The 27220-nt window shown below is 40.0% G+C and overlaps 1 protein-coding gene across 1 annotated transcript in view; it reads right to left on the bottom strand.

The window, feature by feature from the left end:
* Dpp10 (dipeptidyl peptidase like 10) overlaps positions 1-27220 on the bottom strand; it is a 706326-nt gene that overhangs the window by 335081 nt on the left and 344025 nt on the right. Inside the window, exon 5 of the mRNA XM_055601904.1 lies at positions 1891-1965. Within this exon, the coding sequence (XP_055457879.1) occupies positions 1891-1965 (75 nt within the window). The remainder of the gene's footprint in view (positions 1-1890; positions 1966-27220) is intronic.

Genomic DNA, 27220 nt, shown 5'->3' on the forward strand with positions numbered 1-27220 from the left:
ACACACACACACACACACACACACACACACACACACACACACACACAGAGGGATATATATAATATATATACATATATATAATATATATTATATTACAAACATATAATCAAAAAATAAAATTTTCATTATCAATTTTATATGTCAGGTCAAATTTAAAGTCTCCTAGATAGCATTATTTTGTAAACTTATAGTGTATTTTTATAATTTTCACATATAAAAGAAATATTTTTTTTCTCACTGTAACATGTATCTTACAAAATCTGCAAATGAAGAAAATATGGGAGCACCATCCAATCCAAAACACAAAGATGCTTAATAGGGAAATAAGCCTGTAATGGCAGTTTCACCATCGTTTTCAGAATAAATTAGATTTCAGTAAAATTATTAAAGATACACATCAGGTGTACACTCCAAAAGGCTAACACATTAAACAGCAGGTCTTCTGAGCTGTGAAATGTCATGTGTTCAAAAGCTTTTGATGCGTTATATGAGGTTTCCTGCCTTAACTCCATAAATTTTTATTGTCTGTCCTAAAGCTCATAAAACTTCCTTGAATAATCTCCTGTCATTTCTTCTCTACAGAAGTTATGTAATCGAATTGTCTTTTAACACTTACTTTGTTTTTTAACCATGCAAAATATATTTATGTAGAAAATAATCACTTGCCATATGTATGCTCTAATTTTACTCTAATGCTGGAGTAAAGTAATGAAGCAGTGACTGAGAAAAGGTTATTGTGTTTGCTTAATGTTGATTCTTTTGTCATCCTACTTAGGATATTTTCTGAGACTATGTAGCTGATATTCAAATGCCATCAACAGTGCGGGGTAGACCCCTCAATCGATAAAAGCACTGTCTGCGAAAGCCTGAGTTTGAATCCTCAGAACCCCAGCAAAAGCCAGACACATAATAGAAGGTCTGTGATTCCACTAATTCTAAGGGGAAGTCAGAGGAGAAGACAGGAGAATCCACAGGAGCTCACAGCCTAGTGCATAGAAACAGAAAAATAGCAAAAAGATCCTGTCTCAAAGAAGGTGGCAACTGAAGAGGAACACAGGTTGTTCCTGATTTCTATGTGTTCCCTGGCATAGGCATAACTGCTTTTATTCAAATGTCTACATAGGTGCTCGCTGGGATGCAAGTGTGCATACACAGACACATGCACGCTTATGTGTGCATGCGTGAGCACACACACACCCTACAGATATTTTAAATTACATCAGCTGGGAAAATGGCTCAGTATGTGAAGGTACCACTTCAGCTTGTACAAGCAGATAATTCACAGATTCCACAGAATATCAATAACATTAATTAATTAATTAGTTTCATTGATTAGTTAAGCAAAACAAAACTAATCTTGGCATGCCAAGATGGCTCAGTGTATAATGACACTTCCACTAAGACTGTTCAAACTCTAGCACACAGATGGTGGAGAGAATCAACTCCCTAAGTTGTCCTCTGACCTTCAGTTATTCTTTAAAACACTGATGCCTGAGCGCGCGCGCGCACACACACACACACACAGTGTAATGAAAACTTTAAACATCCTGCCAAAGCATATACTGTCCATTCTTTGAAACAATGTTCTCCTTGTATACATCCTGCTGTCCAAAACATATCTAGTAGGAAAGCCTCTAACCTACATAAACCCGAACCACAGAAGGATGCTGGCGGATTGGCGCTGAAAATAAGCATGCCTCTGTCACATTAGCTAAAACCGAACACATGTGCCCGTTCCCTAACAGTTATTTGCTAGTCAACTATCTTGCCTTTAACCATCACTCTACCAAAGTCACACTCAACGTCCCAAGCAGTTCTCAATGTCAATATAAATTGCCTTCTTAGTGTCCACAGACAAAGATTTCCAAGAAAGAGCAAAAGCTCCTTTACCTGCTTGACGTCATACGCCAGAAGAACGTACTTCAAATCTGGGGAAACTGAGTGTCTGGAAGCTTTAAAAGTTACCTAAAAGAACAGAAAGCAAAAAGGGAAGGTTATCTTAGGGAGACGAGTAACAAAGGGACTTCAGTATTTATATCAAATATGGGAGAAATCTCAACTGTCAACATAGTCTTCTGAAATGGATACTTTCATTCTTTTGAGAATTAGCTCTGGTTATTGTGTGAGAATTTCATACAATATAACTTAGAATCATACACCTCTCCAAACAGCACCTCCCACTATCGCTCATTCCACCTTTCCATCCCTTCCTATTCAATATTTAGATCTTTTTCCTTTTTGTTTCCCTGCCTGGCACAGCTAGTTTTAGTAGTGAGGCCTGCCCATCCTGTGTTGGACATACCAGTGATTACATAATTAAAGAAAGCTTCCTTGTTTCCTCCAGCAGCTACTTACCAATAGCTCTGTCCTCAGCTAGTGCAGGGTTTCTTGCCCACATCCCTCCTTCTATGCTGTGATTTTTTTTCTGGTTTAAGTTACGATTGGTCGTGTGCACACTGCCGTAATCACGGTTAGTATGATTGTATCAACTGATACAAAAGTTTTGAAAAAATCATGTCCAACAGTTTATTAGGAAAAAAACATCAAAATAGCCATTTTACATGCTAAAATTTAAAAACTAATCTTTTATGATTAAAGAAAATAAATGGGATGGAGATGATGCTCATTTGGTACATTTCTTGCTTTGAGTGCAAAAAGCTCTGGATTCCATTCCCATGATTACAAAAATGGGCACTCAGGGAATAGAGGCAGAAGAATAACAAGTTCAAGAACATTTTCAACCATTTAGCACACTGTCAACATAATCTTCAGAAACATATACTTACATTCTTTTAAAAATTAACTTTGTTAATACTTTGGAAATTTCTTACAATATTATGTATTCACAATGAAATATAATCAAAGTTTGGGCTTTATAAGACTCTTGTCTCAAAATCAAACCAAACCAAAACAACCACAACAAATAATTTTGAGCAAGCTGTGGTGGCTCATGCCTATAAATCCAGCCATAGGAAGGTAGAAACAGAAGGACTACTTTCCAAATTAATTGCCATCCTGGGCTACAAGTGATATCCAACTTTGATTACTCTCCCTCTCTCTCTCTGTTTGTGTATGTGTTTGTCCTGTGTTGCCCTTTCTGTGCGTATTTATGAGATGTATAGATCTGACACACACACAGACCCTGTGTCGCACTCTCAATATGTATTTGTGAGCTACACATGTTTGATACACACATATATGTGTCTCTCAAATGTACACATGTGCACATGTGTGCATGGAGTGAAAGGCTCATTGAAATTCCGAAATAGCCACAAAGTTTCAAAACTGTATGTTGGGTTAATAGAAATAAAGGATACATTAACATTTGGTGTGTCAGCTGGGTGTGGTGGAACACGTCTGTAATCCCAGCACTACGGGAGGCGGGGTCAGGAGGATCTCTGTGAGTTTGAGGTCAGGCTGGTCTACAAAGCAAGCCCAGGAGCCAAATCTACACAAAGAAAAACTGTCTCAAAAAACCAAACCAAACAAAATTTGTGTCAACATTTTCTGTCTGTGTTTTTTTTCCCCCTTTACTTTGTTGAGCATTTGCATTTAAAGATCCACCAAAGACAAACTTTAAAGGGAATTCCCAGGGTAAGTCAGATATAACCCAAAACTATGACTAATTGTATTTGATACCAAACAATTACTGTACCTACAGTGTACCTGAGAGATTCTGAGTTTACAATTTAACAATTGAATAGACATTGTAACAGAAGTAATTTGGAATGCATGATGAAAGTTAAATACATTGAGTGGAGGAATGGTTCTACATGAAATACAGGTATTTGTTGAATTCATATCAAAGGGAAAGACAGGAAAATTGAGTTGATAGGAATAAATGTAAATAGTCTGAGTACTCTGAGCAAACCAGATTGTTTGCATGGTATTTACAGAGTCATGTCTATGTAAATAATTTTGTACATCTTAGTTCAAAGTAATGTCCACACAAAGCTCTCTAAGGAAAGCAGAAGAAGGTGGAGCTAGGCTTCTTCTCTTTCCCTTAATTTCCCCACCCTCTTAATTACCCTCCTCTTCCGGTGGTACCCCAAGATATGGAATGAGACGGGGTTACATTAAATCTCTAGACAGTGTTTTAAGCCTCAGTCATCCTGGTCATACTGTTTGAACTGAAACAAGGACACAAACCAAATAAACCAGCTAGCTGCATGCTGAGGGTGGGTAGAAGGAGTGTTCTGGGTGGTGATAATGTCAATGAAGATAATGATGCATACCAAATCCAAGACAGACTTCTATGCCCAGACCACATATGACATTTCCCTCAGATGTCTTCATCTGCCTCTACTGTCATCCTTTGTGATAAACTGGTTTCCTCAGACTTGCCCTCTGCTTATATCTGCAAACCTTGTCAGAGAATATAGGTTGCCAGGTTATCAGGCTCTAAGCAGAAAGGGCTGCAACAAGCAAGACATGAACAACCTAGACTCCCGTGGCCCCTTGTGGGGCCAAAGGCATCGTGACCACTATCAAGCCACACGGTTCACACATAAACCATCCACATGGTTATTATATACCTGTCATATAGCCTGCATCACGTATGCTGTGTTCCCTTACCTGGGTCTTGGAGACAGGCCATATACAAAGTCCTCCTGACCCTACAAGCCCCTCCCCTCCTCCCCTTGCAGATCTTTATAAGGAGACACCATGCTCTGCCTGGGGATGTGGAATAAAAATCTTTTTTAAAACATACCACCATGAGGAATGCTGGCAGCATTCTTAAATTATTGTCCAAAAGGACTATTATTCAATGCCTCCCCATAGCTCCATCCTTCTCTCCTTCTATTCCTCACTAAAATCCAGCAGCTCTGAAGAATTTATCCAAACGGGAAGAGATAACACAAAATCTCCAACATACAGTCAAGTAGGATAGAATATGAGTAATCATAGGGTATGAGATTGTAGGCAGAATCTAAGTGTGGCAGTTTTGCATTACTGAGCCCCCAAACCTCTGGCAGCTGCTATGTGCTGTCAGAGTTCAATGGAATTGTAGAATATTCGTTTGGTATTGTCAAGGACAAAAATTGCAATTTAAAGACATAAATAAGTTTTATTTCCAATTCTAAAATTTTACATTTCATTATAAAATATAGTATGTAAATTTCATGATTTCCTTGTTTTTAATTGCTTAGTTGTGTTCCATTGTGTAAATGTACCACAATTTCTGTATCCATTCCTCAGTTGAGGGACATTTGGGTTGTTTACAGATTCTGGCTATCCTGAATAAAGCTGCTATGAATATGGTTGAGCAAATGTCCTTCTTGTATAGTTAAGGATACTTTGGATATAAGCTCAGGAGTAGGATAGCTGGATCTTGAGGTAGCACTATTTCTAATTTTCTGAGAAAGCACCAGATTGATTTCCAGAGTGGTTGTATAAGTTTACATTCCCACCAGCAATAGAGGAAGGTTCCCCTTTTTCCTCATCCTCTCCAGCATGTATTGTCCCCTGAGTTTTTGATCTTAATCTTTCTGGGTTTAAGGTGAAATATCAGGGTCATTTTGATTTGCATTTCCCTGATGACTAAGAAAGTAGAAAACATCATCTTGAGTGAAGTATCACTGAAGTGGAAAGACACACATGGTATATAATAACTTATAAGTGGAATTGGATATATAATACAGGATAAACATACTAAAATCTGTACACCTAAAGAAGCTAAGGAAGGAGGACCCTGGGTAAGATGCTCAATCCTCATTCAGAAATGCAAAGGGGAGAGACATCAAAAGAGAGAGTAAAAATGGAACAGGACAGAAGCCTACCACAGAGGGCCTCTGAAAGTCTCTACCCAGCAGGGTATCAAGCAGATGCTGAGACTCATAGCCAAACTCTGGACACAGTGCAGGGATCTTATGAAAGAAGAGGGAGCTAGAAAGACCTGGAGAAGAGAGGAGCTCCACAAGGACCAAAAGAACCAAAAAATCTGGGTACAGGGGTATTTTCTGAGACTGATACTGCAACCAAGGGCCATGCATGGAGAAAACATAGAACCCCTGCACAGATGTAGCCCATGGCAGCTCAGTGTCCAAGTGGGTACGCTAGTAAGAGGAACAGGTGCTATCTCTGACATGAACTCAGTGGCTGGCTCTTTGATCACCTCCCTCTGACAGGGGGTTGGTGAATAGCCTTACCAAGCCACAGGGGAAGACAATGCAGCCAATCCTGATGAGACCTGATAGTCTAGGGGTCGGGTGGAAGGGGAGGATGACTTCCCCTATCAATGGACAGAGGGAGAGACATGGGAGGAAAAGAGGAAGGGAGAGCCAGAGTAAGAGGGGATGAGGGAAGGAGCTATAGCTTGGATACAAAGTGAATAAATTGTAAAAAAAATAATAATAATTAATTAAAAATTTAAAAAATATATATGTAATAAGCCAGCGGGAGGGACTGAAGCATTTGCTTTCAACTATGGAGAAGTCCTTTATAAAGAACTAGAAGTAATGAATTAGCATGAAAAAGTAATACTGGCAGTTTCAGTCACCGTCCTGTGAAGCAGAAAGAAGGAGAGACAGAGCAATTAATAACCTGACTGTCTTACATCAGGTGACTTCATGTTATTCCTTGTGTGAGGACCTGGAAATGTCATGTAAGCAGTATCTGCGTTGGCCTGCTCAAAGAATTTGCAGGTCTCTCCTTTGCTCTGGTTCCAGGTTAGCTTTTGATTTGGAAGCTTAATTTTGATTTTTTTTTTTTAATCTGAGAAGTCTGAGAGCCTTGTAGAAAACAACATTATTGTGATTTGTTGTTGAAAACAACATATTGTGATCTGTTGTTGTTCTACTATTGTTATTTAACTTGAGCAGAGAACTATTCTTGGAAATAACTGAGCTTGTTCATCCTGTGTCAGATATACAAAGAGAACAGAGTGGCCCCATTCATTGACCACTACCAGAGCCCAACCTGAGAATTGCAAGTTCTTCTCCTTTGTGTCTGCTTTGTGTCCAGTCTAGAAGTCCCAGTGTGCACTGGCAGTAAAGCATCCCACCATTCTGTGTTTACTACAAAGGATCAATTTCAAAAATAACGGACCCTAATAACAACATTCCAATCAGCAGCTGCTGCTCCTCGCGCAGGCCCTACCACGTGCACACTCTCCACTCCTCGGGGATTGCCAGGGATGTCCAACAGTCCTTGGGCAACCCAGGGTGGCCGAAATGCTAGTTCATCACCTCTCACTCCTGCGCCCCTCTGCCTGACTCAGAGTGAAATTTGATGGAAACTGGCCTAGAGGGAACTCTCACATCACAAGGTCACCTGCCCCTTCACTGAGGTCCTGGGAAGTATATTGTTCTTTAAAGAGATAACTAAGTGTATAGTATCCAAAGCCCCATTGCTATTTAAAAACCTGTTATGAGCACAATGTCATGACTTCTATAGTAGGATAAAAACTCTAATATCATAGATGGTGAGGTTCTCTCAAGGTCACAGAGAGGCAAAGAGAATCCACGAAGGCTTGTCTCACAGACCTTGCGTTATCTCACCAGCCAAAGGGTGTTGTTTGCCCTTTGTTGCTTTCATTCTTTTTTTTTTTCACAGATTTTTTTTTATTTCTGCCTGGTATGAATTATTTAAAGGAAATCTCACATGCTTTGTCCCTTCCACCCCCATGTGATATTCTTCACACAAATTAACTTCCTGTTTTCACAGGTGAGTCTGGGCCTTGGTAACAACATTTCGGTGCCTTTACAGTTTCCACCATTATGCAGTCTGACACTTTGTTAATTATCACTGCACTCTCTCCTGCATAGCCTGCGCAAAAACTGGGAAACATTCCAAATGTCCTCCTAGGGGCCGGAGCTGCTGAATCTAGAGCTGGGCAGTAGTCGCCCGCAATACAAGGACCCTAAATGTGGACATAGTATAAAAAACCATTCTAAAGCTATACAGGTAGCTCTGTGAGTGAGAACGCTCACATCGGAAACATGAGGCCCTAAGTTCAAATCCCCAGAACCCATATAAAAGTGTTGTCTTGTGTACCCACAATCCCAGCACTGAGGAGATGAAAGAGCATGCCAGGGCTTGCCTGCTGCCAGGCTAGGTTCAGGTTTAAGGAGAGACTCCGCCTCACTGGAACAGGATGGAATGCTGAAGGAGGACACTTAGGTCCCCTAGTCCTTATGCGTCTGCACACACATGGGCGCATGTATCACACACAACACAATCTGGTGGCTTATTCAAGGAATGCTGGAAATCTTTTTTTTTTAAGGTTTTAAAAGAATCCTTTATTTTTTAATATATGCATTACAAGAAACAAAACACAAGAATCCAAGAGCTAAGTCATCCAGTCACAAGCAGCTCAGCTCCGTATGTCCTTCTAGAGCCTGCAAATGTACATGCACTTAGGTAACCAAGCTTATACAAGAAGTATCATGCTTTCCCCAACATCACGAATATTCACCAACTAAAAACCCCTTGCTACATGAGTATTTTGATAACCAAGAATACACCATGCCATCTCAATCTGTCAGATAAAATTGTACTCCTGGCTTTCTTGGCTACAAAAAAATTCATAGGTGACCAAAAACGTGGTAGCAGGCCTTTAGATAGATGTACGGGTGAAATTACAATTAAATTCTGCATTCCCTCAGTGCTCAGCTTACAAGGGAACACAAAGCACCAGACCACACCCAGTACAACTGGTCACTGGAAATCTTACACAGTTTCCTGTAACTATAAAGCAGTGGTTCTCAACCTGTGAATCAGCCCCTTTTGGGTGTCAAATGACCCTTTCACAGAGGTTGTGAATCTACATTATGATTCTTGACTGTAGCAAAATGACAGTTATGAGGTAGCAACAAAATAATTTTATGGTAGGCGGTCACCACACCATGAGAAATTGTATTACAGAGTCACAACATTAGGAAGGTTGAAAACCATGGCCATTATCCCTTGCATCTGAAGAAATAGTTCTAACAGTCATGAAAGCTGTTTGATATTGGCCTTAATTGTGTATCTTAACATAATTCTTCTGAGTCTTAACTGGATAAGCCTTCAAATTAGGGTTAAGGGTACTAGTAGAACAATGTCTCAGTAGTTAAGAGTGATTGATGTCCTTGCAAAAGACTGGAGTCCTTCTCTCCATGAATGCTTGTAACTGTAGCTCCACTTGACCCTGATCCCTCTTTTAACCTTCATAGGCAACCTCCTACCACCCAACACATAAATAAAAATATGTTAAAAGAAGAAAAGGATCTACGTTTGGGGGAGTTTACTGTAGTAACTTTTATGCTGCCTTCACAACTTAATCCCTGGAGAGATAAAGGGATGGAGAAACAGTTTGTTTTAAGTACAGTCCTGTGAGGCCAAATCACAACATCAGGTAATTACTCCTGAGGCCCCTTCCTATTTTTGTTTGCCTTAGGGTTTCTCACTAGCCCAAAACATACCCAAGTAGGTCAGGGTAGCCTGTTAGAGAATTGCAGGAACCCCCTGCCTCCACATCCCATCTCACTAATGCTGAGATTATAAGCAGGCAACACCTGCCTTTTATGTAGGGCCTGGGAATCAAACTCATGTCCTCATGTTTATTGACTAAGCTATCACCCCAGAAAAAAAAAGAGTTCTTTATTCATTTGTTATTATTAAACAATAATACCTAGCAGTGATCATTTGAGCTCAGAGTCCTTGGAGGGTCTTAAGATGGATGACTTCTATATTCCAACAAAGCTCTTTTAAAGAGAGGCAAAAAGATAAGCTCAGGAAAACCAAATATGCACCTGGTCTGCTGGACCAGCTAATAAGGCTGAGATATTTAATGCCCCAGAGGAACCTGAGCGGCCTCTCAGACTGTCTTGCATCACTCAGCTTGACACAGATCATTCACCATATGAGAAGCATCAAGGTCTCTGAAGGCTCTGCAAGGTAAAAAGGAACCCCACTAGGGGGATTTTCATGCTATATTTGGCAGAGTAACATAAGCAGCAGGTGCCTATGTGGTCCACAGCAGAGCTGGCATCTGAAACCCAACATCCTGCAGAGACAAGGCACTTAAAACAAAGCTGTGTCTGCCAGGGTGAGACAGGATTTTCTCAGAGAAGCAGAAGCAGTCAGTGCTAGATCCTTCTCCTCATATAGGAAATGAGTAGCATTGTTGTTGACCAAAAAAAAAAAAAAAAAAAAAAATCAGGAATACTTATACATCAAGACGCTAACTTAAAATTTCATGTTTTAAAAATTGCTGTCTTATTAGTTTTCATTATGAGGGAATGATATTCTTTCTGGGGTTTGGCAGTTTACTTATTTCTGGGAAGCTAAAAATGGCCCAAGGATGGATGAGAGGAAAGCAGCTCTTCTATATGCACTTTGAAGACTGTAGGTGGGCGTTAAACCCACCCCAATCCCTGTGCTCCATTTCCTGCCCCACAACCGTGCCTGAATTGTTAGAGGCCTGCTGCCATCTGGAACACTAAGTAAGCCCCTCTCTCACTCCACGCTCTTGCCAGCCAACTCACCTGAACACACACCAAACTGCACTCTATACCTTGTTCCCATTTCGAAACCCACAACTTTGCCTGATTTTTGGGGGAGGGGTGCTGCTAGAATCAGGGAAACCAGTTAATACTCTGCCCGAAGCCCTTGCCTGCCATATTGCCTTAAAACTCACCCAATAGCCTTACACCGTACCCCATGCCCTGTACTCCATTGTGCAGGTCACAATTCCTCTTGTTTTTCTGCGCAAAGGACCCCAGGCCATACTAGTGCTAAGCACACCATCCATCGGTAAGGTTAGCACCAAACTCCACAGGCCACGCAGGCCACAAGAATCCCTCGGAGATTCACCCTCCTGAACCTGATGTCTAACTGAACCACTTAGGCAAGAAGACAGGGAAGAAACAGAAACTGAGGGAAAAAAAATACATCCAAAAAGCACCCATCCTGCAGAGATAAATTTATAAATCAGCATTAAAGCTATAATAACTGCAACATCCAGATGGCTGCAGGCCAGCATAAGAGTACACTGAACAACAGCCAGGGCAATATGGTGCCGTAAGAGCGGAGATACCCTACTACCGCTGCCTTGGATATCTGCACACAGCTGAAGTACAAGAAAATGATGTTAAATCCAAACCTATAAAGATGATAGAGGTCTTTAAAAAGAAAACCCTTAAGGAAATACAGAAAATATAATGAAGCAGAAGTGAGTAAAACTTTTCAATAACTGAAAATGGAAATAGACGCAGTAAAGAAAACACAAAATGAGGGTATCTGTGAAAAGAAAACCTGGGGAATTCTTTCTGTTTTTTTTTTTAAACTTTTATTAATTATGCTTTATTCACTTTGTATCCCCCCATAAACTCATCCATTCTCCCCTCCCAATCCCACCCTCCCTCCCCCTTCTTCATGCATTCCCCTCACCAAGTCCACAGATCTGGGAGGTCCCCCTCTCCTTCCTTCTGATGCTAGTCAATAAGATCTCATCAGGAGTGGCTGCACTGTCTTCCTCTGTGGCCTGGTAAGGCTGCTCCCCTCTCAGGGGGAGGTGATCAAAGAAAAGGCCAATCAGTTTATGTCAGAGGCAGTCCCTGTTCCTATCACTATGGAACCAACTTGGACACTGAACTGCCATGGGCTACATCTGTGCAGGGGCTCTAGGAAAGAAATCTTAAGAAAAATAATGACCTACATGTCAATCACAGCTGTCAGTCATGATGCATCCTTGTGAGTTTCTCACTGGTGTGAAATTAAAGTGTATCATTTTACAGAGCAGAATTTTAAATACAATTATATGTGCCTGTGTGAATGTGTTTAATTATGTTATATATACCATATAGATATGATTATGTATAATTGTGATATATATTCATACATAACACAGATTGTATATTTAAGTATCATATACATATATATGATCAGTGAGGTAATTGGAATGATAAACTGGTAAACGGAAGGTGATATATAAATATATTTATAACATCATATACACCATAAATTTACCCCAACAATTGGGGCAGTGGCTGTCTCTGACTCTGTTTCCTTCCTTTGGATCTCTTTCCCCTAACAAGGCTACCATGTCTAGCCTCAACAGGAGAAGGTGTGCCTAATCCTAAGGCATCTTGATAGGGAGAGGTGAGGCCTCTCCTACTCTGAAGAGAAAGGAAATGAAGGGGGAGGGGACAGGAGAAGGAGGGAATGGAGGGAGGAAAAGCTGTGATCAGAATATAAAGTAAATAAATTAATTAGTGAATAAAAAAATAAAACTCAAAAAAAAACTAAAAAAGGAAACCTAGGGAAGAAAACAGGAACAACAGAAGCAAGCCTCACCAACATGATAGAAGAGATGGAAGTGAGATTCTCAGGCATTGAAAGAAATTGTTGAAGAAATCAATACATCAGCCAAAGAAAATGTTAAATCTAAAAAGCTATTGATACAAATCATCCAGAAAGTCTAGAACATCATGAAAAGACAAAGCCAAAAAAATAATAGGAATAGAAGAAAGGGATTATTCCCAACCAAAGGACCAGAAACTATTTTCAATGACATCATAAAAGAAAAATTCCCTAAATAAAGAAATACCTATAAACATACAAGAAGCTTAGAGAACTCCAAATAGATTGGACCATAAAAGAAAATCTTGGTACCACATAATAATTAATACACTAAATATACAGAATAAACAAAACATATTAGAAGCTGCAGGGGGAAAGGCCAAGTAACATATAAAGGACAAACTATCAGAATTATCCTGACTTATCAACAGAGACTCTAGAAGCCAGAAGGGATTGGGCAGGTGTCTTGTAGTGTCTGTGAGACTGCAGATACCAGCCTAGACTTTCAATTACCTTAGAGGGAGAAAACAAGATATCCCATGATAAAACCAAATTTAATATCTATCCACAAATACAGCCCTACAGAAGAAACTAGAAAGAGTACTCCAACACAAGGAGGTTAACTACATCCAAGAAAATACAAGAAATAAATAATTCCACACAAGTAAAACCAAAAGAAGTACATACACACACACACACACACACACACACACACACACACACACACACTAACACCACCAACCAAAAATAACAAGAATTAACAATCATTGGTCAAAATATCTCTCAACATCAATGAACTAATTTTCCTAGTAAAAAGACACAAGCTAATAGAATGAATGTAAAAACAGGATCCATAATTATGCTGTATACAAGAAATACACCTCAGCAGCAAAGATAGACATTGCCTCAGAATAAAGAGATGGAAAAAGATTTTCAAGCAAACGAACAGCTGGAGTAGCTATTCAAATATCTAATAAAATAAACTTTCAACCAAAATTAATCAAAAGAGATAGGGAAGGACATGTCATACTCGTCAAAGGAAAAATCCAACATGAAGACAACTCAATCCTGACAATCTATGCCCCAAATGCAAGGGCACCCACCTTTGTAAAAGAAACACCACTAAAGCTTAATCACATATCAAACCCCACGCACTAATAGTGGCAGACTTCCACACTACATCGTCACCAATACACAGATCAACAAGACAAAAACTAAACAGAAAATTAATGGAACTAAAAGATGTTATGAATCAAATGGACCTAACAAATATCTATAGAATATTTCACCCAAACACAAAGAATATACTTTTTTCTCAGCACCTCCTGGAACTTTTCCAAAATTGACCATGTGCTTGGTCACAAAGAAGTCTCAACAGGTACAAGAAAATTAAAATAATCCCTTGTATCTTATCAGATCATCATAGATTATAGCTATACTTCAACAACAACAGAAACAACAAAATGCTTAAAACTTACAGAAACTCATCAAAGAGCCAGCCACTAAAGTTAATGTCAGAGACAGCCCCTGCTCCCCTTACTAGGGTATCCACTTAGAAACTGAGCAGGGGTCTAGGTCTTCTCCATGCATGATCCTTGGTTGAACTATTGGTCTCTGCAGGCCCCGTTGGTCTCCTTGTGCAGCTACTCCAACTCTTTCTATCTCCCTCTTCTTCCATAAGGTTTCCTGCACTCTGCCCAAAGATTGGTTATGAGTCTCAGTATCTCCTTCCATACCTGATGGGTAGGGTCTTTCAAAGACTCCTTGTGGAAGGCTCCTGTCCTGTTCCTACTCTTCTCCTACTTCCAATGTCTATCCTGTTTGCCCTTCTGAGTGAGGTTTCCACCTCTTCCCTAGGGTCCTCCTTGTTTAACTTCTTTAGGTCTATAGATTTTAGTATATTTAGCCTATTTAGAGGTGGGCTCTTTGATCAGCTCCCCCTGGGGGGTGAAGGTTTGTCAGGCCACAGAATAAGATTATGTAGCCAGCCCTGATGAGACCTGATAGGCTAGGGTCAGGTAGATGGGGAGGAGGTCCTCCCCTATCAGTGGAATAGGGAAGGGACATAAGGGGAGAAGAGGGAGGATGGGTGAGACTGGGAGGCTACAGCCAGGATACAAAGTGAATAAATTGTAATAAATAAATGTCTCAATAAAAAATTAATAAATAAATAAAAATAAACTTATAGAAACTGAACAACTCTCTCCTCAATTACCAATAAGTTAAGAAATAAATAAATTTAAAACTTTCTAGAATTCAACAAAAATGGAAGTACAGCATACCAAACTTATGGGACACAATGAGAGTAGTGCTAAGAGGAAATTTAATAGCATTAAGTGACTTTGTAAAGAAATTGGAGATATCTCATACTAGCAACTTAACAGCACATGTGAATGCTCTAGAACAAAAGAAAACAAACACACCCAAGAGGAGTATGAAATAAGCAAACTAGGGGCTGAAATCAGTAAATAAGAGGCAAAGGGGATGGACTTAGGAAGAGGGTGAAAACAGGCAACAGGAGAGGAGCACTACCACAGAGGGCCTCTAAAAGACTCTATCCAGGAGTGTATCAAAGCAGATGCTGAGACTCATAACCAAACTTTGGGAAGAGTGCAGGGAATCTTATGAAAGAAGGGGAAGATAGACCTGGAGAGGACAGGAGCTCCACAAGGAGAGCAACAGAACCAAAAAATCTGGTCACAGGGGTCTTTTCTGAAACTGATAACTCCAACAAAGGACCATTCATGGATATAACCTAGAACCTCTGCTCAGATGTAGCCTATGGCAGCTCACTGTCCAAGTGGGTTCCCTAATAATGAGAAAAGGGACTGTCTCTGACATGTGCTTAGTGGCTAGCTCTTTGACCACCTCCCCCTGAGTGGGGAGCAGCCTTGCCAAGCCACAGAAGAGGACAACATAGCCAGTCCTGATGAGACCTGATAAGCTAGGGTCAGATGGAAGTGGAGGAGGACCTCCCCTATCAGTGGACTTGGAGGAAAGTATGGGAGGAGATGAAGGAGGGAGTGTGGGATTGTGTGGGAATGAGGGAGAGGGCTACAGCTGGGATACAAAGTGAATAAACTGTAATTAATATAAAAAATAAACATTTAATTAAAAATTTTAAAAAATCATTATCCCTTCTACATGCAAACAATAAACATGTGGAGAAAGAAACTGTGTAAACAACACCTTTATGATAGCCACAAATAATATAAGATACCTCTGGGTGTAACTCTAACAAGAAAGTGAAAGACCTGTATGACAATAACTGCAAGCCTTTCAATAAAGAAATTGAATGTATAAAAATGTATAAGAATGTATAAAAATCGCCCATGCTACTGGATCAGTAGGATTAACAGTAAAAATGGCCATCTTATCAAAAGCAATCTACAGACTCAATTCAATTCTCATCAAAGTTTCAACACAATCCTTTACAGACCTTTAAAGATCAATACTCAACTTCAACAATAAACCCAGGATAGATAGCTAAAACAATCCTGTATGATAAGAGAACTTCTATGGAAACCATGGTCCCAATTTTAAGCTCTTCTCCAGAGCTACCATAATTAAAAACCTAATGGTATTGGCATAAACACAGGTAGGTTGATCATTAGAATCAAAGAACGGTACATAAATCCACACAACAACATATACCTGAGTTTTGAAAAAAAAAAAAACCCTTTAAGTCATACAATAGGAAAAAGAAAGAATCTTCAACAAGTTGCCCTAGTCTTACTGGATGCCTGCATATAAAAGACTGCAAACAGATTCATATCTATCACACTGCACAAAACTCAAGTCCAAGTGGGTCAAAAGCTCAATATAAATACTGAACCTTATAAAAGAGAAAGTTAGGAATAAACGAAATAAACTTGAATATTTTGACACAGGAGAAAGCTTCCTGATCAGAACACTAACAGTGAAGACACTAAGGCTGACAATAAATGGGACCTCATGAAACTGAAAAGCTTCTGTAAGGCAAAGAACACTGTCAATAGGACAAAAAGGCAGCCTAGAGACTGGGAAGATCTTCGCCGCCCCCCTCACATCTGACAGAGAGCTCATTTCCAAAATATATAGAGAACTCAAAAATTGAGACAACAGCAAGCCAAATAATCCAATTAAAATGTGGTACAGATCTAAACAGAAAAACTCAACTGAGGAACCTCTTTTTTATTATTTTTGAAAATGAATTTATTTATTGTCTTTACATCCCAATCATAGCCCCCTCCCTCATCTCCTCCTGTTCCCACCCTTCTTACTCTTCCCCCTATTCCTCCTTCCCTACCTCTCAGAAAAGAGGAGACCTCACCAAAAATGCACTTCAGCATATCTAGTTGCATCAGGAGTGAGTGCTTTCTCTTCCATGGTGGCCTGGCAAAGCATCCTTGTCAGAGGGAAGTGATCAAAAGCAAGCAACAGAGTCCATGTCAGGGGCAGTCCTTGCTCCTCTTATTAGGGGACTCACATAATGACCAAGCTGCACATCGTGTCAAGTTCATGCATGGTCATTGGTTGGTGCTTTATTCTTCTCAAGACCCACTGGACCTAATTTCCTTGACTCTGTTGGTCTTCTTGTGGAGCTACTGTCCCCTCCATATCCTTCTATTCCACCCACTCCCCTTCACATTTACTCAAGGCTCCAAGTGCTTTGCCTCATGTTTGGCTGTGAGTGACTCAGCATTTGTTTAGATCAGCTGCTGTGTGGAGCCTCTCAAACAAGACCTCTCAAACAAGACCTGTCTGCAAGCATAGCAGTGTGTCATTAATAGTGTAAGGGGTTGGCTCTCTCTCAGGTTGGGTCAGGAATTGTTGTTTCATTCCTAAATCTGTGCACTATCTTTATCCCTTCACATCTTGTAGGCAGAATAATTTTTGAGTTGAAGGTTTTGTGGGTGGGTTGGTGTTCCCCTTCCTCCACTAGGAGTCCTGTCTCATTAGAGGAGTGGCATCTTCAGGAATCTCAAATGGCTGAGAAGCACTTCAAGAAATGTGGGAAATGTAAATCAAAATGACTTTCAGATACTATCTTATAACTGTTAAAATGGCTAAGATCATAATATAAATGGAGTTCATGCTGGCAGCAAGGGGAACACTACTCTATTGTTGGTAGGAGAGAGACTTGTATCACCACTGTGGAAATAACTCTGGAGGTTTCTCAGAAATATTGGGAATAGATGTACTCCAAGACCCAGCAATACTCTTGGGCATATACACAAAGGATATTCTATCATACACTAAGAAGACTTATTTAACATGTTCACATCAGCTTTATTTGTAACAGCCAGAAACTGGAAATAACCTAGATGTTCCACATTAGAAGAATAGATAAAGAAAATGTGGTACACATGGTATTTGTTTGGAGTATCAGGCTCAGAAAAGATCCCTGTGCCCAGGTATTTTGGTTCTGTTGGTCTCCTTGTAGAGCTTCTGTCCTCTCCAGGTCTTTCTATCTCTCTTCTTTCATAAGATTCCCCGAACTCTGTCCAAAGTTTGGCTATGAGTCTCAGCATTTGCTTTGATACCCTGCTGGGTAGAGTCTTTCAAAGGCCCTCTGTGGTAGGCTCCTGTCCTTTTCCCTGTTTTCTCCCTCTTCTGATGCCTATCTTGTTTGACTTTCTGAATGAGGATTGATTGTCTTACCCAGGGTCCTTCTTGTTTAGTTTCTTTCAGTGTACACATTTTAGTAAGTTTAACCCATGTCATATAACCACTTATAACCACATATAATAACCACTTACAACTCCTACACAGATGTTGCCCATGGCAGTTTCATCTCCAAGTGGGTTCCCTAGTAAGGGGAACAGGGATGGTCTCTGACATGAATTCAGTGGCTGGCTCTTTGATCACCTCCTCCTTAGGGGAGAGCAGCCTTTCCAGGCCACTGTGAAGACAATGCAGCCAGTCCTGATGAGACCCGATAAGCTAGGCAGATGGAAGGGGAGGAGGACCTCCCCTATCAATGGACTGGCATGGCAGGAAAAGAAGAAGGAAGCATTGGGAGGGGATGAGGGAGATGGCTACAGCTGGGATACAAAGTGAATAAACTGTAACAAATTAAAAAAAATAATTTAAAAAATAAAAGTTAATATACAAAGAAAAGTGGTACATTTACACAGTGAAATACTATTCAGGCATTAAAATCAAAAACATCATGAAATTTGAAGGCAAATGGATGGAACTGGGGAAAAAAATCATCCTGAGTGAGGTCACCAAAACCCAAAAAGACACACATGGTATGTACTCACTTGTAAGTGGATATTAGCCATAAAGTATAGGAAAACCATGCTACAATCCAAGGACCCACAGAAGCTAAGTCACAAGGAGGGCCCAAGTGGGGGATTTGGATATCATTGAGTAGGGGAACTAGAACAGACATTGCCAGTGGCTGGATGGAGGAAACACGGTGGAGGAGGGCTGGGCAGTTGAGCAGAAGGCAATCACATGTGGGGAGGACAGAAGAAGAGAGTCCTAGGAGAGAGAATTAGAATCAGTCGGAATATCTCTGGGTTGAGTTAGAAACTAGGACAATGGAAACTCACAGGAACCTATGAGGGTGACCTGAGCCAAGACTTCTCACAATGGGACATACAGAACCTGAGCCTGCCATCTCCTGTAACCAAAAACAGACTTCTAAGGAGGAATTGGCACACCAACCCAGCCACAAAACCCTTGTCCCATAATTTGCCCTGCCTATAAGATATGCAGGGGTAAAGACGAAGCACAAACTTAGGGAATGGCTTCTTGAGACCCATCCCAAGAAAAGCTCACTCTGACAATATTAATAATATTCTGCTATAATTTCATACAAGTGTCTAGCATGAACATCATCAGAGAGGCTTCACCCAGGAACTGATGGACACAGATGCAGATATACACAGCCAAACGTTAGGCAGAACTTGGGGCCTCTGTTGGAAGTCAAGGAGGAAGATTGCAGGAGCCAGAGAGGTCAAGGTCATCATAAGGAAACCTTCAGAATCAACTAATCCGAGCCCATGGAGACCTAACTGCCAAACAGAACATGCATTGTAAGGAATGAGGCCCTCTATACATGTGTAACAGTTGTGCCATTGTTCTTCATGTGGGACTCATAAAAGCAGGAGGAGGGGCTGTCTTTGACTCTATGCCTGCCTTTGGATCCCTTTCACCTCATTGGAATGCCTTGTCTAACCACAATAGAAAAAGATGACCTTAGTCTTATTGAAACTCCATATGCCAAGGGGGATTTCTATCCATGGGAGGCCTCCCCTTTTCCTAGGAAGACAGGAGCTTGGGAAGGGGGTAGGGAAAATGAGAGGGACGGATGGGAGGAAAGGAGGGAGGGGAAGCTGGGATCAGGATATAAAGTATATAATAAAAATTAAATTAAATAAAAATAATTTAGGTGAAGGATTTGTGATCTATTATTCTCTACTTCAGTAAAATCATTGATTATGTCATGAGGAAAAACCTCCAGGAAACATGAAATTGGCTTTGAAGGTTTCAAGAGAAGTTGGAGATGGATGCCTGGATGTTCATTTCATATTAAAACTACATTATTAACCTCTTGATCAGAGCAGAGTACATCATGAATAGTGACAAGAAAGTCACAGAGGGGCTGAGAGCTGTTTTACATAGAGAATATTATTCTGACAAATGGATTGAAAGTGTGGTAGATATGAGGTCACACTATGTTTTAGGAAGGTGACAAGCCACATAAACAATGTCAAAAGTTAAGGTAGAAGGGTCAGACAAAAATCAAGTGAGAGGTGGAGCATGGAACACTTAGAAAATAAAAGAACATTTTTTGTTTGTTTGTTTGTTTGGAAAAAAAAAAGCCCAGGTCCAGGTGATTTCAGTACAGAATTCTACCAGACCTTCAAAGAAGTGCTAATTCCAATTCTCTCCAAATTATTCCACAAAATAGAAACAGAAGGAACATTACTAAACTCATTCTATGAAGGCACAGTCACCTTAATACCTAAACCACACAAAGATCCAACAACAAAAAAGAGAACTTCAGACCGATCTCTCTTATGAACATTGATGCAAAGATACTCAATAAAATACTTGCAAACCAAATCCAAGAACACATAAAAGATACCATCTACCATGTACAAGTAGGCTTCATCCCAGGCATGCAAGGGTGGTTCAATATACAGAAATCCATCAATGTAATCCACCATATAAACAAACTCAAGGAGAAAAACCACATGGTCATCTCACTAAATGTCAAAAAAGCATTTGACAAAATCCAACACCCAATCATGTTTAAAGTCTTGGAGAGATCAGGGATATAAGGAACATACCTAAACATAGCAAAGGCAATAGACAGCAAACCTATAGCCAACATCAAACTCAATGGAGAGAAACTTAAATGAATCCCACTGAAATCAGGAACAAGGCAAGGCTGCCCATTGTCTCCGTATCTCTTCAACATAGTACTTGAAGTCCTAGCTAGAGCAATAAGACAAGTAAGGGAAATCAAGGGAATACAAATCGGAAAGGAAGAATTCAAAGTATCACTATTCGCAGATGATATGCTAGTATACCTAAGTGACCCCAAAAACTCAACCAGAGAACTCCTTCAGCTGATAAACACCTTCAGCAAAGTGGCTGGATACAAAATTAACACAAAAAAATCAGAAGCCCTCCAGTATACCCAAGACAAAAGGGTCAAGAAAGAAATCAGGGAAACAACACCCTTCACAATAAACCACTAATAACATAAAATACCTTGGGGTGACTCTAACCAAGCAGGTGAAAGACCGGTTTGAAAAAAAAAAAAAAAAAAAAAAAAAACTTCAAGTCTCTGAAGAAAGAAATTGAAGAAGATCTCAGAAGATGGAAAGATCTCCCGTGCTCATGGATTGGTAGGATTAACATTGTGAAAATGGCCATTCTGCCAAAAGCAATCTACAGATTCAATGCAATTCCCATCAAAATACCAACACAATTCTTTACAGACCTTGATGGAAAAATTCTCAACTTCATATGGAGAAACAAAAAACCCAGAATTTCCAAAACAATCCTGTATAAAAACAAATCCTCTGGAGGTATTTCCATCCCTAATCTCAAGTTGTACTACAAAGCAGTAATAATAAAAACTGCTTGGTACTGGCATAGAAACAGAAAGGTGGATCAACGGAACCGCATAGAAGACCCAGAAATAAACCCACACACCTATGAATACTTGATTTTTGACAAAGAAGCCAAAACCATTTAATGAAACAAAGACAGCATCTTCAGCAAATGGTGCTGGTCCAACTGGATTTCTACATGCAGAAAAATGAAAATATATCCGTACTTATCACCCTGCACAAAACTAAAGTCCAAGTGGATCAAAGATCTCAACATAAAACCAGATACTCTAAATCAGTTAGAAGAAAAAGCAGGGAGACCCTAGAACTCATTGGCACAGGAGACAACTTTCTGAACAGAACACCATTAGCACAAACCCTAATAGCAACAATCAATAAATGGACCTCATGAAACTGAAAAGCTTCTGTAAAGCAAAAGACACTGTCATTACAACAAAACAACAGCCTACAGACTGGAAAAGGATCTTCACCAACCCAACATCTGAGAGAGGGTTGATATCTGGAATATATAAAGAACTAAAGAAGTTAAAAGGCAATAATTCAAATAACCCAATTAAAAATGGAAAACAGAGCTAAACAGAGAATTCTCTGTAGAAGAATATAGAATGGTAGAGAAACACATAAGGAAATGTTCAACATCCCTAGCCATCAGAGAGATGCAAATCAAAATGACCCTGAGATTTCACCTTACACCCATCAGAATGGCTAAGATAAAAAACTCAAGAGACAACACATGCTGGAGAGGCTGTGGAGAAAGGGGAATCCTCCTTCACTGCTGGTGGGAATGTCAACTGTTACAACCACTTTGGAAATCAATCTGGCACTTTCTCAGAAAATTAGGAATAGTGCTACCTCAAGATCCAACTATACCACTCCTAGGAATATATCCAAAAGATGTTCAAGTACACAATAAGGACATTTGCTCAACCATGTTTGTAGCAGCTTTATTTGTAATAGCCAGAACCTGGAAACAACCCAGATGTCCATCAACAGAGGAATGGGTACAGAAATTGTGGTACTTTTACCCATTGAAATACTATTCAGCAATTAAAAACAAGGAAATCATGAATTTTGCAGGCAAATGGTGGGATCTAGAAAAAATCATCCTGAGTGAGGTATCCCAATAGTATAAAGACACACATGGTATATCCTCACTTATATAGACCTATAAGATAGGATAAATGTACCAAAATATATACACCTAAAGAAGATAAACAAGAAAGAGGTCTAGGGGTAAGATGATCAATCCTCATCTAGAAAGACAAAGGGGATGGACATTGGAAATAGGAGAAAACAAGTAACAGGACAGTAGCCTACCACAGAAGGCACGTGAAAGACTCTACCTAGCAGTGTATCAAAGCAGATGTTGAAACCCATAACCAAACCTTTGGCAGAGTGTAGGGAATCATATGAAGAAAGGAGGAATTAGTATATCCTAGAGGGGACAGGGAGCCCCACAAGGTCCAAATATATCTGAGCACAGGGGACTTCTATGAGACTGTTTATCCAACCAAGGACCATACATGGATAAAACCTACAACCCCTGCTCAGACATAGCCCATGGCAGCTTAGTATCCAAGTGGGTTCCCTAGTAAGGGGGGATAAGAATTGCTTCTGACATGAACTCATGAGCTTCCCCTCCCCCCTGAGAGAGAAGCAGCCTTGCTAGGCCACAGATAAGGACATTGCAACCATCCTGAAGATACCTGATAAACTAGGGCCAGAAAGAAGGAGAGGAGGACACTCCTTCTCAGTGGACTCATAAGGAGGTAGGGATTAGAGGTGGGAGGAAGGGGAGCATTGGGAGGGAAAGAGGGAGAGGGCTACAGCTGGGATACAAGTGAATGTATAAAATTATTTAAAGATAAAAAAATATTAAAAAAAAGAATTTGAGGGCACAAAGATGGTGGCTGAAAAATCACTTGGCTTTTTAAGACAATGACACCATTAGAAAACAAGAAAATGTTGATATATCTAGTTTCCACTATAATATTTCTCTATGCACATATACAAGGTGTGTGTGTGTGTATGTGTGTGTGTGTGTGTGTGTGTGTGTGTGTGTGTATGTATGTGTAAAGGCCAAAGGTCAATTTTAGGTATTGGTTTCCATAAGTGGTCTGTTGTTTTTCAGCTCCCAATGAACATGGAGCCCAGCAATACAGCATTTCCATAGATCTCCCTATTTCTACCTACCCGGGGCTGGAATTACAAATGTACTGTGTGATTTCCTTACATTGATTCTGGTATTTGAACTCAGATTTCAAGTTTAAAGAAACATCTCCCCAGCCCCAATGTATCAAGTTTAACTATGGTATGGTTGAGTTTCTGGAAGATGTCAGAACTAAATATTCAGGACTGGTGTTAAAAGCTGGATGTAACAGCTTCATCTGTAACAGGTGACTCTCAGGTGGATGCCTATGCTCAGTTCCAGTTCACGCCTTTGTAAAAGTGGATAACATTCCCTCAGCCAAAGCATCTGGCAGAATCAGTAACACTACAGATATTCTTTTTTGCTCCCCCTAAATAGCAAGCTAATTTTATTTTATTTTTAATTAATTCATTTGTTCATTTTAGCTCCCAGTTGACAATTGTAACCCCATTCCCTCTTCTGCTTTAGTCCTATCCTCCCACCTACTTCCCCAATACCACATTCCCCAAACCTCCTCTCCCAGCACCAACCCACCATGACACATGCAGTCCCATCAGGACTAAGTGCCTCCTCTTTCATTGAGGCAGGACTAGGCAGACCTGCTAGGAAAACTGGATCCAGAGGAAGTCAACAGAGTCCAAGCCAGAGACAGGCCCTGCTCCAATTGTTAGAAGACTGGAGGACCAGAAAGCCTGTCAGCTTCATAGCTGTAGGGGCCCTAGTACCATGTTGTTTGGTTAAGGATTCAGTGTCTATGGGCTCCCATGCGCCCAGATAAGTTGGCTATGTGGGTCTTCTTGTGGTGTTCTTGACCCTTCCAGCTCCCTCACTCCTTCCCCAAACTCTTCAACAAGACTCCCTGAGTTCCTCCTAATGTTTGGCTGTGGGTCTCTGCATTCATTTCCAATTCATGAAGCCTCTTGGATGGCAGTTATGCTAGGTTTCTTTCTGCAAGGATGGCAGCATATCATCAATAGTGTCAGGGGTTGAGCCTCTCCCATGGGTGTATCTCAAGTTGAGCTAGTTATTGGCTGGCCATTCCCTCATTCTCTGCTCCATTTTTATCCTTTGTACATCTTGTAGGTAGGAAAAAATTAGGGTAGAGAAATTGGTGGGTAGATATCAGAAAATGGAATGGTATCCCATGCTCATGGATATGTAGGTTTAACACATTAAAAATGACCATCTTTTAAAATTTATTTACTTATTATTAATTATATTTGATTCACTTTGTATTCCAGCTATAGCCCCCTCCCTTTTCTCCTCCCAATCCCAGCCTCCCTCCCTCTTCTCCTCCCATGCCCCTCCCCAAGTCCACTGATAGGGGATGTCCTCTTCCCCTTCCCTCTGACCCTAGTTCATCAGGTCTCCTCAGGTCTGGCTGCTTTATCTTCCTCTGTGTCCCTAGTAAGACTGCTTCACCCTCAGGGTGAGGTGATCATAGAGGCAGCCACTGAGTTCATGTCAGAGACAGTCCTTTTTCCCTTTACTGGGGAACACACTTGAAAACTTAGCTGCCATGGGCTACATCTGTGCAGGGGTTCTAGGTTATCTCCATGGTCCTTGTTTGGAGTATCAGTTTCAGAAAAGACCCCTGTGCCAAGAATTTTTGGTTCTGTTGCTCCATTGCTGAGCTCTGTCCCCACCAAGTCTTTCTATCTCCCCTTCTTTCATAAGATTCCCTGCACTCTGCCCCAAATTTGCCTATGAGTCTCATTATCTGCTTCAATACCCTGCTAGGTAGAGTCTTTCAAAGGCCTTCAGTGGTAGGCCCCTGTCCTGTTCCTTGTTTTCCTCTCCTTCCAATGTCCATCCTTTTTGTCTGAGTGTGGTTTGCTCTTGCTACCCAGGGTCCTCCTTCTTGCTTAGCTTCTTTAGGTGTTCAGATTTTAGTATGTTTATCTTATATATCTAATATCTATTTTTAAGTAAGTATAAACCATGTGTGTCTTTCTCCTTCTGGGATACCTTACTCAGGATGATCTTTTCTAGTTCCCACCATTTGCCTGCAAATTTCATGATTTCCTTGTTTTTAATTGCTGATTAGTATTCCATTGTATAAATGTACGTGATTTCTGCATCCATTCCTCCGTTGCAGGACATATCTGAGTTGTTTCCAGCTTCTGGCTATTACAAATAAAGCTGCTACGAACTGGTTGAGTAAATGTCCTTGTTGTATACTTGAGCATATTTTGGATATATGCCTAGGAGTGGTATAACTGGTTCTTGAGGTAGCACTATTCTTAATTGTCTGAGAAAGCGCCAGTTTGATTTCCACAGTGGTTGTACAAGTTTACATTCCCACCAGCAGTGGAGGAGGTTTCCCCTTTCTCCACATCTTCTCCAGAATGTATTGTCACTTGTCTTTGATCTTAGCCATTCTGATGGGTGTGAGGTGAAATCACAGGGTTGTTTTGTTTTGCATTTCCCTGATGACTAAGGACCTTTAACATTTCTTTAAGTGTGTCTCTGCCATTTGATATTCCCCTATTGAGAATTCTTTGTTTAACTCTGTACCCCATGTTTTAATTGGATTACTTGATTTGTTGTTTTTTAACTTTTTAAGCTCTTTATATATTCTGGATATTAGACCTCTGTCAGATATGGTTGAACAAGATCCTTTCCCAGTCTGTAGGCTGTTGTTTTGTTCTGGTTACAGTGTCCTTTGCTTTACAGAAGCTTTTCGGTTTCATGAGGTCCCATTTATTGATTGTTGATCTTAGAGCCTGTGCTGTTTCCAGAGATTGAAGAAAAATTTAACACAATTCTTTCATACCTTGAAAGAGCAATTTTCAAGTTTCATTGGGAAAACAAGAAACACAGGATAGTAAAAACAGCCCAGTAAATAAAAAACAAAAACAAACAAAAGAAAACCGAAAACTTCCATAGGTATCACCATCCCCAATTTCAAGTTGTACTACAGAGCAATAGTAATAAATACAGTATAATATTGGCATAAAAACAGAAAGGTAAAAACCAATTGAATTTAATAAAAAAATCCAAAATAAACCCACACACCTATGGACACTTGATTTTCGACAAAGAATACAACCAGACAATGAATACACAAAAGCATGTTTGAGAAATGGTGCTGCTCTAACTGGATGTCAGCATGTGGAAGAATACAGATACTCTTTTTTTTTTTTTTAAAGATTATGAGCAAAATTCTTCTTTATTGTTCTGCTTTTGAAGACTTTGTTCTAAATCTCTATTTTATTTTAGACTCTTTTAAGAATTAATCTGATGTGTTCATCTGTGTTTCCTTCAGTTCCAAAGAATATTATTAGATTAACATTAAAATATCACAAACACAAATGCCTGGCTTTTGAATTTTCATAAAATTATATAACAGTGTATTATATTCTAATTTACTTAGTTAATTAGCTTTATAAATAGAATAGGAATATATAGTTTGGGGATATATCAGTACCAGCACAATAGAAAATAAAACATACATGAAAATCAATTGTTTCTGTGACTCTGGTCGTCTCCTATTTACCCTATGGCATACTCTTAACATTGTTACTCAACATTTCTTTGTATCTTCATTTATGGTACTTGAGACATGGTCTTTCCACACAGCCAGTATGCTCTTCAAACTCATACTCTTTTACCTTGATTTACAGCATGCTGGGGTTTGGGTCACAGGCCAACATAACAGTTTTATATCCTCAGAATGTGTTTCTTTTTTTCTCACACATGTTCA

Source organism: Psammomys obesus, unplaced genomic scaffold (assembly GCF_907164565.1).
Source record: "Psammomys obesus unplaced genomic scaffold, mPsaObe1.curated_primary_1811, whole genome shotgun sequence".
NCBI classification, from domain to species: domain Eukaryota; kingdom Metazoa; phylum Chordata; class Mammalia; order Rodentia; family Muridae; genus Psammomys; species Psammomys obesus.